Source organism: Taurulus bubalis (assembly GCF_910589615.1).
Source record: "Taurulus bubalis genome assembly, chromosome: 10".
NCBI classification, from domain to species: Eukaryota; Metazoa; Chordata; class Actinopteri; order Perciformes; family Cottidae; genus Taurulus; species Taurulus bubalis.
This window is the reverse complement of record NC_136598.1, coordinates 6,012,837-6,027,281: the sequence shown is the minus strand read 5'-3', so window position 1 is coordinate 6,027,281 and position 14,445 is coordinate 6,012,837. Positions and strand designations below refer to the sequence as shown.

The following is a 14,445-nucleotide window of genomic DNA, read 5'->3' as shown; positions in this document are numbered from 1 at the left end:
ACGCTTCCTTTAGATGCGTTTTCCTTTTCAGAACACTTGTGATTCATACGCCGTGAGACTAAAGAGCAAAATGACGATCCAACTGGCTTAGTGGGAAGATTTAAACCGTGTCCTGATAGTCTCCCCGGTGGAGAAGCCTGACTGGTCACCGGTGGCCACATCATTAGCCACATGAAGATGGAGCGTGGTTGGAGAGGTGAGCAGAGGAGAAGCACACCTGTCAGGCTGCAGCACCAGCAGCTTGTTTATTTAAGTTGAATTACACTGCAGCCTGCAGGTAGGTTTTAAGACGGATTTAATCAACTAAATTAACAGAATATACAGCGACCGATTTTCAACAAACCTTCCGTCTGTCACAAAGTGTGCTTGATATTCACACAAACCGAAAGTGAAGTATGTTTTGGTTGCGGCTCTAGGTTTAGCGTTACTGTGACTAAATATTTTATCAAATATGCCGACATCAATCTCACAGCTGATTTTGCAGCACCATTCTGCAAGGAGAAGCACTCTGCAATGCTGAAAATAAAGCATTAATCTCTGAATGCTAATGTACATTTCATTCCCTGTGCTGTCTTTTACATTTCTGCTTGTATTTGGAAAAAAGGAAAAACCGTAAGAGCTGATTGCTCACCAGCTGACCGCCTCACTGGAGGAAAACCCACCATAGCATGACCATACATGAAACATTAACTCACCATGAAATCAACAGTGAAAAGATCATTTCAGTACTGAGCAGGTGCTCCATGGGTTTCCCTTGGTAACTGTTGCTGCTGGATGTACGCACGTCTAATCAACTTGAGTGTCTTTCATACACAGTATTTAAAGATACCCTTAAGTATGCTGGTTTTTAAACAATATATGTTCACATCCCGACCCATTTTCGATGTATTTGACAAGACAGCCTTTCACCACCTGGCCGTCTTTTCTTCTTTTCTTCGTACATTTCCAAACTCCTGCAGATAGAATATTACTGCTCCTTCAGACAACAAGTGTGTGTTTTCTGTGGACTTCTGCCTGTTTTCCTTTCCTCCCAATTGGCGACTCTTAATTGCCCCGTGGGTGTGAACGGTTATCTGTATATGTGTCAGCCATGTGATTGGCTGGTGACTTGTACAGGCTGTATTCCACCTCTCGCCCAATGTCATTGTGCGTTTTGAATCAAGATCAAATTGAGGTATGCTCTACTGACGTAAGCCTTCCTCTGAGTGGTTGCCTGCCTAATATAGGCCAATGCATCCTCGCTAATTAAATCAATTGTTTCACCGATAAACTCATTAGGTTTATATTGATACTATAATAACTGGGTAATTAGCAGAACTGATTCTTCTGCTCTGTGAAAGAACTTTTTTTTTTTTACAAATGATGCTTTTTCTCCTAGATATTCACATTTTCCTCATAGTCATTTGAATTAGTGCTTTAAAAGGTTCCCTACTAAAAAAAGAGTATTATTGGACTGTTCTAGTGTGCTGTGTGTATAGCAAATGACTAATGCAGCACAGCTCCAAACGTCAAAGAAAGCCATTCAGCAAGAAAAATGCTGATGAGTTGGTGCGTCTGATGTAGGCGAAACATGGACGGTTCATTTAATGTGCATCAGCTAAAGTGTACAAAATGATTTCACCTTCATAACAGCAAAGAAAACACAACCTGCTGATACAAACATAATACGCACATACATTCTTTCTTTTTTACTCCAATCGTGATGGGAAATGCAGGACAATGGGAAATCTTGTCACTCTGCCTGTAAATATCAGCGTTAACATGGCTGCACGTCCATCAAAGTTAACTCTGCACATTCAGATTGTTTTGATCACCTGCCTCAAAGTCACGTTAGCTCAATGAGCCGGCACGCAAAGCTCCGATCAACACCTGTCAACCTCCACTACTGTAACTGTCACTGGGTATGAAGTTGAAAATGCAGCAGCAGCTGTTGTGTGTAGAAACACTTCTTTTTTTTGTCAGTGTGGCTGGCAAGCGTGGGCCAATTAATTTGACCTGGATTTACATGAGAGAATCCTTTATAGGCTGCACTCGCTCTTTCTTCCTCTCTGCGCTCTGCAGGGGTCTCTCAGTGTGTTTGTGACTTACACACACACACACACACACACACACACACCGGATCAATTAGGCTCCCACACACTGAGTAAGTCTAACAAATGTAACCGCTCCGGAAACTGGTGGCAATTTACCAGTTTGAGTCAGAGAAGATAAATAAAGTGACTCAGAAGACGTACAGCGCCGGGATGTTTTCTCCGCAGCAGATTGTTTGCGTGACGAGGAAATACGATGACCAAAGTGTTTGTAGTGACACATAAAACAGCACCTTTTCCACTGCCAGGTGTGAAAATGAACACTGGTGTCATTCAGTGGCACCTTCGGGGGGTCCACGGCTATTCTGATACAATCGCTGGCCCCCAGTTGTGACTCATATATGCACTATATGTCTCTGTGTGGTATTTTTATACTAGTAGGCTTTTCCCAAAATGTTTTGTTCCTACAATCAATGTGCTTCTTCAACTTAAAGCTGTAGATTTGTCTTTTTAAGGGAAAAGTACCACGAGTCTATTTTGAAGAGCAATGACTCACCAACACGTGCATAGGGCCATTTACTCCCTCTCTCTCCCATCATTTCCCGTCACATCTTTTTACATTTCATTTCATCTTTACTGAATGGACTTTTTTATCCACATTCGTTAATCCCTTATTAATATTAAAATGAGCAAGATTCCATACCCGGTTAACATAAGAACAACAAAACAAAGCAAACTCCATTTGATGAGGAAAATTCTGGAAGATTCAACCAAGTCAGGGGTCCTTGTGAAAATACTTCTTTTTATCATGCAGTGAAATTAAAGTTACTTTACTTTACGAAAGCTCCCTCCAAAACGACTATTTATCCTGAAGTACAAACTGTTAGGTTCTTTGACTTTGACTTCCAGATCTCAAGATGTCTGAGACTCTTCATTGCCAGACTCTGGTTCCTGCCGAGGCCGGCCAAAGGGAAGCTTTGCACTAATAGTTCATTCTCATGCAGCTCTCAGCCGGGAACGATGTTTGTTCCAACGCTGGAGGATGGCCAAAAAAATTTCTTGTTTAGTTAATCATGCTCTAATCAGAATTACCCTAAGCTCTGTGAGTTATTCTGTAAAAAGGGATATAGCTGGCTCACAAACATCAGCTTACACAAGAGCCTCTACGGTCTCATTACAAACCAGCCGTCACTGAACACAATCAGCTGAGGACATGGCAGCATTTTACCAACCCGGCCAAAGAGAAAGGCCGTTTTTCAAGAGGAGGGGTGAGGTTGGCGTCAACTAATTCCACATTCAGACTGCTCGGAGCCAAATCACCTTGTCACTGTCCTCAGGCCGGTTTGAGCTATCTGATCGGCAGCGGTAATGTGTGTGTGTGGTACAATTAGATTGTGATTTATAACTGTCAGTTATGAAATGTTAAGCATCCTTCTCAGGAATTAGAATCCTGCAGGCAGCCAAGTATTTAAACGATTTATTTTAGCGTTCAGCAGCCAATTAGCTACGGGTCCCGTCATGTAAAGCCAGTGAGCTGCTCCGTTTCATCAATTCCAGCTGGGTCTACATTGCTCATGTGAAGTCGGTCGTGTGTTACAGTTTTATGCTGCAGTTTCTTCATTGGCTAATTAAGACGTTTCTGACAGGCAGGATTGTGTTTTTTTTTTTTATGGAGGGGTAACCAACAGGCTTAGCTGTTGTCAAAAATGTGAAAAGAAATTCATCATGCAAAAATGTTTTAATCCATTTGATCATCAGAATAGGAATCAGCTGAAGCCGCAAAAGAATGAGTTTATTCATTTGTTCCATTCCATCAAGCAGTTGCACCAAATCAAAGGACGGCTGATGTAACGCCACACCACAGTGGTTTCTCTGCAGAAGCCCATAAGAACAACGCAGATTTTAAGCCATGTGTCCTCTGCATTGTTAAAGCACTCAAACGTGAGTTGAAGATGGACACAATGTCTCTTTCTGATACTCCTGAGTTTGAACCAAACAAATCCTGATATGAAAGACACAAGCTGAAAAAATCTCTAATTTCCAGACTAGTGGAAAACCAGCCTCTGGTAAAAAAAAATGATGGAGCAGCACAGTTGACGGAAGCAGGATTGGCCAATTCAGAAGAGCCAAAAAAGCCATTTAGAAATTGAGAGTATTTAACACATCTCGTCTATTGTCCGTGTTTGTTTGTGATTATGTAAAGTAATAGCGTCCAGCTGGCTCTTAGTTTGGGCTCCAAATGAAATGCTTACAGTCCAAGCAGACATTCAAATAGTGTTGACTAAACGCTTACAAAACATTGGATTTGTCTATTTTGTTTTACATTTGGTGCAAGTCTGTGGCATTATTAATGAGTAATTCAATATGTTATCATTTTATCAATGACTTCAATGCCAATCATATGCATGCAAGCCATACCAGTTTGAACTTTGACTTTGAACCTCAGAGACCTATAAGTGACCCAAAATGTGACTGCTGGGATGTCTCGTCCAGAATTATTCTTTCAGGTAGACTTATGTCATTTCCAACCTCACAAGGGGCAATAACCAGAAGAAGAAGAAGAAAAAAAAATCCAACAACACTTCCTTGAAATATATGTCAGGGCATTCAACCATGCAACAACATTATGCCCTCTTAAGAAGAAGAGTACTCTGCTGTGTGCTTAAAAGGAGACCTCTGGTAAATCCACAAGCAGTAGCAGCCAGGGCAATACAAAGTTACATATTTCATGAATTGTCAGTGTGCTTGTTCCTGCATTTATATTCAAAATTTAAAGAAAGAAAGGATGAAGAAGAAGAAGAAGAAGAAGAGGAGGAGAAGGAGCTTTTCAGATCGACACGTTTGGCATCTGAGCAGACTAATAGCTCCTACTGTCAATAATATGAATCTGAGCAATGCATTTGAATACATTTACACTTATGGTGTTAATGCACACTGTAAGTGCATGAAGGAGGCCACTCATTGTAGCGTATTGTACATTAATGACTTCATTAACTCTTCAAAGTCACACATCTTGCTCTTGAATGGACTAACCCTGCTTTTTAGGGCTCACAACTGGTTCAAACGTGGAAGTTTGACGACAGGAAAAGCTTTACTTGACTTTCCCCGTATACATATGGTTTGAAACCCACTTTCCACGACACCTGCAGCGGCAGCGCGCGACCTAACGCCCGGGGAGTTAATTATCTTACCTTGAAAAATCCATATTAACATCAGCGTGGCTCGAAGTCTTGTCTTCATCTCCATGGCGCAACATCCACCGGCCGCTCCAGCACACGGGAGCTCCTTTAAAGTTGACAGCTAAACACCGTCCTTCGCTCCTCAACCGCGGCTTAATTGTCTTCTGGTGGCAATTAACTGTCCGCAGTTAAACCGACGCGGCAGCGAGTGCAGATAACGCGTCCCCTCCTCTCCGCAGCCCGCCTACAGACAGCGGCTGACATCGCAGAGCGCGCGGGCAGCTCCGCTCGCCTTCACTTTGCAAACCTCGGGGAGCATTCAGGTTTTCTTTTCGCTTTCCCTTTTTTTTTCTATGTTTAGTCCGACCTGTTTCACTTCTGCAGCTTGAGTGCGTCTCTCTCTCTCTCTCTCTCTCTCTCTCTCTCTCTGTCTCTCTCTCTCTCGGTGAGCTGCTCGGTGACGCCCCCTGGCAACAAAACCTCGACTGCACAAATACATGTCCTTTAATAGGCTGTTAAACAGTTAACGAGATTAATAGACAAGAGTCCTACCAATGACAGCATGATATTGACGGTGGGAGTGGTTGTGCCAAAAAGTTCTGTAATACAATTGTTGAGTTTTTGGACCCCTTTTTTTCTTTCTACACTATTTTATCACAATTATTTTGTAAGACATGTTCTCTAAATATTTTGGAAGTTTGTATAGTTTCTGTGATCTTTGTTTATATACAGTAAATTATGTGTGTCACGTAAAATTACAGTACTACAGTACTGTAGTAGTAGTTATACTGCATTTATTTGAACAAACGTCAACAATTGACTAAATAAAATATTGTAAAGGAAATACTTTTGATGACATGGTGACAATCTTAAAAAGTTCCAGATTTAAAGTTGAACTAATACTTAACCTGAGCTGAAGTTCATGGCTGAGTTTTTTTTAATTTTTGTCTTTGTTTGTTGCTGTCCTGTTTGCTCTCACTTTTTGTAAACGAGCTGTGAGCTAAACACTCTTACATGTAGGTGATGTAAAGAGAGGATATTGTATAACTTGTGTTATAGTTATTGTTCTGCAGCTGACTGTACTTTGGTATTACTGAAAGACAATACAAAAGGTGGAAAGTGGCAACAAATCACCACAAAAGGAATGATGTGGGTCTTTAACTGTTCTACTGCATCCTCACCAGCTTGTCTCTAACTTTGTTTGTCCATTGTTTGGTGCTGAGCAGTTAGTTTACAGTGAATCTTTAGAGGGTTTTTTTTTCCGAAACTCTGCTGCTTCTGGACTGCTGATGAGGGTAGTGAGACTGAACCAAAACCATGAAATGAAAGACGCTCTGTCGAGCTGAGAGGAACTGAAGAGTCTGGTGGTGCTGATTACAGTCTTAAATTGATAGGGGATTTGCCGGTTTGGGGGCCTTGCAGAGGCTCTTTTTTAATGCCTTGGACCCACTCTGCTAGAAACAGTGAAACACAGTAAAACAGTGAGAAAAGGAGTGGTCTGTTTCCTCTGTGACTTTGAAGTCAGCATCAAGGTGTACTTATTCATCTGTGTTGATGGTGGCTTTGATGTGACTATTTTACAGGCAAATAGTGCATCATATTTCATCTGCAAACATTAAAATAATGTACAACTCAACCAGAACAACTCTCAAGTACACTTAAGTCTATATCAATGTAGTGTCAACTCAATTATCATGCATTATGTGATATATTACAAAGTCTAATTTGGAGCAGGATCAGGAGTCACAGGTAGAAGTCTCACGGGAACAAACTGTGCAGCCACTTAAACAAGAGAACAGGAGATGCTGTGGGATTTTACATTATCATGTCAGTCTCAGGTCCCGGCTCGGCTCAAAATAAATGGGTTGTCGGGTGAAATATTAATGTAGGTGGTCGATGTGTTGTATTTTTAATGCCGTATAATGGATTTTTTACATGATATTAAACCTTCACATGTTTTCTGAGAACACTGCCTGTACACCTTTACATGCACTGAAGTTCACAATTAAATACCATGACGTATTGTTAGTTATTTTCTTTTATTCAATCTGATTTAATAGAGTTTCTGTCTGACTGACTGTTATAATCCTGATTTATTCATGTCGCTCTCATATTGTTGAACCTTTATCTATCGTTATCAGATTTTAGACCTGGTAATCTTTTCCCAAATAAGCATACTAGTTCAATATTATCTATGGATACTAGGGCAGGAAAATAGGGGAAATGGGGTGTCAGTGTTGATATTGCATGTTTTGTAATAGTATTATTTTATTAGGATGTATTTACAAATCCCTGAGGGAAAACTCTTACATTGCAGGACTGTGGTATGATACCTCAGTGGTATGCAGAGTCAAAATGATGCAAAACAAACACTCTGAATGCTTCTTCCTACTTTCTATAACCTTCAAGTGCAACAGACTTTCTATTTTGGAGCAGTTTTGTGTGTAATGAAACTAAAACTGTAGCTGGAGATCCCTTGTGTATATCAAAGTATGACTTTTACATCTATATTTGTGTGTGAAAAATGTGTAAATCTTGTACATTAGAAATTGGATGTCACTGTGAGGTGTGAATAATTGATTGCTTAAGTGTGAAAGAGGCAGCGATTTGAAGCTGCACAGCTTGCATGTTGAAGCCTCTCCGACCCTGTTCCGCATTCAATAAGCTACATTTCCACCAGGTCAGGTATATTTTATGAAATGAATTGTGTGCATATGATTTACTATTGCACAAAAGCGATAAGAAATGTCTCTGTCTTCAGTATCTCTGTGATTTGTGTCACTTTCAGCAGCTATTTATATGAGGGAAAACACTCCCTGCAGTCTTCCTGAATACATTCATTGTTAAAGTTCACGGATGGTGTTATCTTGCTGCCAGCTGCAGGAAGATGAGGTTAGCCTTGAACGTCTACCTCTAGAATATCATGACTGGACTTTCTACTCATTGCACTTTGCTCCACTGTATTTTACACTGAATGAAGACATCAACATGATGGATTACTGTTATTGATACAAAGGGCAAATAATTCTGATTTTTTAAATTCTTTTGTGCCATCTAGTGGTCGACACCTGAAGCACTGGTTCTCGACCTGTTTTTTTTTTTTTAAGGGTTGGTGTGCTGCAGGTAATACAAAAAACACTGTGAACAGGTCAGCAGTCCCTCACAGGGCTAATTCAGAATGACAGACACTCATTCACACTCTTGCTTGTGTACCTGTTGGCAGTTTTAGTCCTCTCTCTTGACCTGCGTGGCTTTGGACAGAGGGAGGAAACACCCAGAGGAAATCCATGTGAGAGCACGAGAACTTGCAATGTCCTCTTGGAAAAGGCCACAGCAGAGAATCAAACATGTGATGGTATTGTTAATCAACAGCAACTATGTTTCCAGAAGGTATTGCTTTTTAAAATGAGAAAGGGATAGAAAGAGAAAAAGAAAAAATGAAGTGTGTTATTAAATGCTGAGGGTGTTGGATCTTCTATTTTCATGGAAAAGTCATGTTATCAGGCATTCAAGCTTTATCTCTGTTGCTTTTTAAAGGATAAAGCTGCTATAAGCCAATGTCTCTCACTCACTATGTCTGTGCCACCCAGCCCCAAGAGTGTTTGAGCCGACAGTAAATCATCGGTTTTGTGGAACGACTTCTGTTTGAAATGGCACGTTTTCATAGTGTGTGTGACCTCAAAAACCTCAATAATCAGGTCCATATTCACGCATGGAAGGATGGAATTGCTGAAAAGAACTGGACAGTCCGTGTGTAATGGTGCCTTATCTCCATGAAAAGCTTCATTATTTGGCAGTATTTGCTCTATTGTTGCTACTTGTCTCTGTTTTGCTGTTGGTTTCAACACCATGTTCGTGTTGAAACCTTTTGTATAAATCATGAAAATACTGACGAGGTCAAAATTCCAGCATAAACTTTATTGTACAGTAATCGCAATAATGTTGAGCTACACGTTTATGCTGATGTTTTGAGTTCTTCTTGCACGTTGGAGTAGGGGAACTTGTTCATGTTGAGAGTCAGCTACGCCTGTGGCTCTGTGAAGTGGTGCTGAAAGACATATATATCGCAATACTAGCGTACTTTGGTTAAGCAGGTTAATATGGTTTAGCATGTCCCCCATCTTAGCTAAGCATGTTAGCATGCTAATATTTGTGCATTAACCTGGAACATAAAGCTTAGTTGAGGCTGATGGGAATGTCATTGGTTTGTCATGGCTGAAAATACCAAATATACCAGGCTGCATTTTGGGAAAAAATTATAAAATGAGGAACAGCAGGTCTACAGGGTTTTCATCTGATGTAACAGTGCAGCTACAGTTTAAGCGAAGTGCTGTCTTGGCTTTAAACATTGAACTTTCTGCACAGTGAGCAGCTTCAGTAAAGTGCCGAAACATGTTTGGTTTGTGATACTCATATACAGAGAGTGAAAATGTGTCTTTTACGCTACTTGATATGAAATTCAAGGAGACAATTAGGCGTTTCAGAGTCAAATTAATGTTTTAGAACATGTTATGCTCTACATTAAACACATTAAACCTCAAAAACGAGACATCAGAGCAAATATGGTGACGGAAGTGTTCTCTGAGAGCATGCAAAATCTAATTTACAGTAAATGTTCATGTCTTTGACTTATTCTGTCCTGTTGTGTTATATTCTGTGCATATCATGCCTTCATTTGGATTCCTTTACCAAATTTGGCAACACATCTTGTACACATTTTTGTGAAACAGCGTTTAACTAGTTTAAGTTTGCGGATAGAGAAGCTGGTTTTCATTGCTAAGTGTTTTCTGACAAACTCCCCTCACCATGCTGCCACTTCGTTTAAAAAGCATGAATGAAGGTCATAATAATGTTTTTTGGAAGGATGTGAGCAATTATGAAGGCTGACATTTGGATGAGTGACATCAAAAATCCACCTACACCAAATCTGAGCAAACATAGTTACTTCAGCTACCTCTTCAATAAACCCTGTCTCTTGGTGAATACGGCAGCCGGGCCTGAAGCTATCATTTAATCCTGCATGGGACATCTTTGACACCTACGCACGTAAAACCACCAGCGGCACGTAAGCAAAATAAAACAAAAAGTAAATGAGAGATTTCAAAATGCCAAAGAAATAAAAGCATCAATCATTTCTGCACCCAATAAAGTACCTGCATATCATTTTAAAATGAAATGTTCTCTCCCGAAATATCAAAGTGTATGGGTGACAAGAGTCCTCACAGTGAAATCGGAGCTATTAGTTTGCTGTGGACATTGACTGCTTCCTTCCTGCGTTTCCATTAAAAATGTAGGACTCACACTGACACGCTCATATTGTGCAGCAGGGCGACTCGCAGCAGGGCGCTGTGACAGACGGGCCGGTAAATAATCTCAGAGGCTATACTTGTGTGTGTGAGGTTGGATGTGCGCCACGTCTTTGCCGATATGAGCCCTCTGCGTGATGGGCCTTCTGCCATTTATCACTCTTTACCTTCATTACAAGGAAGATGAGATTTGGAATATGCAGCATAAGGAATATGAAGATGACCTTGGCTCATTTGTTTTGTTCTTTTTTTCTCAATTCTCCTTGTGCAGCACAAAAGCACTTATGACACAGTCATGAACTGCTCTCCATGAGTTTGAATCGGTATTTTCAACAATTATTTTGAGTCAGAAGTAAACATCAACACTTGCAGGCTGCTGTGTAATGTGACTCAGCAAGATCATCAGCTGCAACTCTGCACCATCCTTGTCCTGTTTCTCCTCAGAGTCATTCTGATTTAATTCTTAATTGCCAATTTGCTTCACGCCAGCATTGCATCTGTTTTATGCTCTCTACGTTGATGCTGCGCATGACAACTGTTTTAGTAGCTCAGCACGAGAAAGAGCCTGAAACCGAACAACTGTTATGTGAGGAGTTTTATTTTTCATCCATCGGAGACTCGCCATCCTGAAACCGAATCAAGGTCTCTCTGAGAGCAAAATGTTTTCTTCTGTAACTGGGTCAGGATTTACAGACAACAAAACAAGCATGAGAAGATGTTAAAGATGTGACAAATCACAGCTGAGCCTCGCCAATATCATTGTACAGATCAGGCGAGACTCTTTCTTCTTCTTCTTTTTAATAACAGCCTGGAGAGGGTGCTCTGACTGTCACGGATTCCATTCAGAAGAAGGTGACGACAAGCTGAGAGAGATAATGACAAATTAAAATATGATACATATGGACAAAAACATGTTTTGCTGTTTATGTTGATATCATTCTGCACGATATGATACAGTGATGTAACACAGATGCTGCTCCAGCGCCGCCTGAGCTGCTGTGCAGTTTTGAGGATGATTATTTCATGTCGCTCTCTTTTAAGAAAGATAACGATTTAAGGTTACAATTCCAGATTTTTTTGTCACCTCTGTCTCTCATTTCCGATACTTCACTTCCTGCCCTTGTGTGTTTCCTGCCTGTGTGTTGATTGTCGCCTGATTGTTTACACCTGTCCCTCGTTAGCACCCTCCTTTCATTGTGTATTTAGTCGGTGCCCTCCGGTTTGGCTTCCCTGTTTTCGTGTGCTTATCAGCTGTAAGGTACTTATTCATGTTCTTTTTCAGTAGCTTTTGAACTTGTCTTTGTTTTGGACATGTGTGTCAGTTGAATACCTTTTTATTAAACCTCTCTGTGTATCAAGTCATGTTATTGAGTCCTTTGTGGGCTGGTATCAGGGTGTTTCTGAGATGCATGAAAGAGGAAATACTGACCAAATTGTGTCTCTTGAATTTATATTTATTCTGTAGAGCTGCCACTAACTATTGATAAAAGTAAAAAAATAAGTCAGTTGTGGTGAATTAAACGGTTAACTACGCACAATACAAACATTTATGCTTATTTCAGTGACAGTCTGATCAATTAAGACTAATCATAGCAGCGTTACTGTTTTAGTATTGATACTGAAATGCAAGTATGATTTTGGCAAAGATAATTAATGTTTTCAAACAATACCCTCATGGTATTCATTCTAAACCAGCCAGTGAGTCCGGCAGGGTTGGATTGATTTGTCCATAGACGGGGAAGGCTGCCCAGTGATTTTGTTTTGGTTGTTACAGTTTTTTTTTTTACCATTTACGTTGTCCTCTAATATATTATCCGCTTAGTCCAGTTTACCTGCTTCTGTTACTTCTGATGAAGCTTTGCGTTTGGGAAAAATCCTCTTTTGAATCTGTGTGATGATTGCACCGAGGGAAATACTAAAATCCGAAACTTCATGATTTTATGGCTGCAAAAATCAAGTCATTTGAATACGACAATTGAGGCTTTCGGGAAATTTGTGATGGGTACGTTCTCTAGTTTCGGAAACGTTATGGCCCAAGCCTATTGATTAAATTGGTAATTCAAATAATTGTTTTCATTTTCTGCATTGTTTTAATGCACTTGGATTTGTCTAAATGGTGTTTGTAGTTGTTCCTGAACTTCTCTTCTCATTTTTATGGAGCAGACATTTGACATCTGGTGTGAGCACGGTGGCCAACCGACAGGCTAAAACTTGATTTCAAATCTGTGTCAGCGCTGCCACTTCCGCTGACTCGTGAGACTCTGATATATCCCAGGAAAGATGTGCAGTTATGACATCAGACCAGCAGAGGACTCTCCTGAGCCTCGACTGTGATCAGCCGCTGCTCTGAAAACTGACTTGATTCTAAAAAGGACCTTTTTTTTCATGCTCTGTCATTCGTTCTTTTCAATACTCCTTTCATAGGCATTGCTGGAGAAGGTCATAGCAGATGAAACCAGCGCATGTTGCATGTAAGTACAAAACATGAGGACTGTTACAATGCAAAACACGTCCGATATTTTACTTACATGAACATTAGGCAGAGGCCAGGCTTGTAACGTAATACTGCAGGATAGATAAATGGGCTCTCGAGAACAAGTGGCAATTACATAAGAGATCTATTTGTACTGAGCAATCAGTGGCTGAAGATGTGGAAACCGAGAAGCTTTTTTTTCTCCTCTTGATTTCTGCATCGTTGAAAGTGGAGCTTGTCTCATCCAATCTCAAGTTTTCACAGTCCCACAAAACAAGTAATATTTTAATTCCCATGAAATTAATTTTGATTCTGGTTAATTCTGAAACCACACACAGACCTATCAACAGCAAACACAGCGGTCTGAAAATGCAAACATTATCATGTGTCATAGTACGTTAACAGATCATCCTGACGTGACAGAAATCTGAGAGGGTTGATGATTAATTAGGTCATTTAAAGTTGTGAATATGCATGCATACATAAGTAAATTGTGATTGTTTGATATTCCTGCTTTTCCTTGCTGCATCACGACAAGACAATCATTTAAAATGATTTGACAATAATAAATTTAAGTATGGAACCCATTTCTGGCCAAAAAAGAAAAGTTCGTCAAGGTAATACAAAAGTTATGAAATAAGAAATCAAAATGTGGCTTCCTATGTCAAAGTGAAAGGATAAGAAGTCGGATTTGGACTGACTAAGTCTGGAGAAAGTCTGAAATATAGTATAAGATGTGACAATTTTACTCACAAAGTAAAATCTATGAGCTAAAATGTTCACATAAGAGGTTCAAATTATGAGCTAGTAAGTCATAATTTAGAGGTAGAAAGTCTATTATGAGATAAGATACAATGTTACCTTAAGTTTTGATTTTGATCTATACTCAAAACATATTGGGCACAATAAACCAGCAGAGGCAGCACTTCTGAAACAACTGTCCTTCATGGAAAGTGTCTTCGGAGAATGAATCTACATTTGGAAAGTCAAAAGAGTTGAGGGGAACTGAAATATGTATCACACAGCGTGCTGTACTGTAAGCAGCCTCCTACAGGCTCATTACATTGGTTTATCAGATGCAGCCGTAGTCAGGGCTCCAGGGCTCTTCCAGCTCTGCGCAGATCAGTACAAGCAACTCTTAGACAATGTGACAGCGTCATTTAAGAGCCTGAATAAAGAGGGGCAGTGTGTGCTCCCTCTGCTGGCAAGTGTCCCGAAAAACATTTAAAAAAAGCTAAGCCTTTAAGCCAAATGTTGCAGCGATAGTAGCTGCTTACCTTCGCACTCTTGTGCATTGGATGTAAATGACTTGCTGCTGTTGGCGCTGCGCTGCTTTGACACTCGGCCTATAAATAAACTCCCCGGCCCTCCTAGCTATCTGAAGGTCCTTTGCACTCGCACACGCGCGCACACACACACACATGCACACACACCACAGGGAAACAAAAGCCACGCTC

The 14,445-nt window shown here is 40.4% G+C and overlaps 1 protein-coding gene across 1 annotated transcript in view; it reads right to left on the bottom strand.

Annotated features, from left to right (window-relative positions):
- esamb (endothelial cell adhesion molecule b) overlaps positions 1-5,276 on the bottom strand; it is a gene marked incomplete at both ends in the record, with an annotated part of 36,522 nt that extends 31,246 nt beyond the window's left edge. The window contains one exon of the mRNA XM_079225157.1: positions 5,222-5,276. Coding sequence (XP_079081283.1) covers positions 5,222-5,276 — 55 coding nt within the window. The remainder of the gene's footprint in view (positions 1-5,221) is intronic.
- Positions 5,277-14,445: the final 9,169 nt, after the last annotated feature.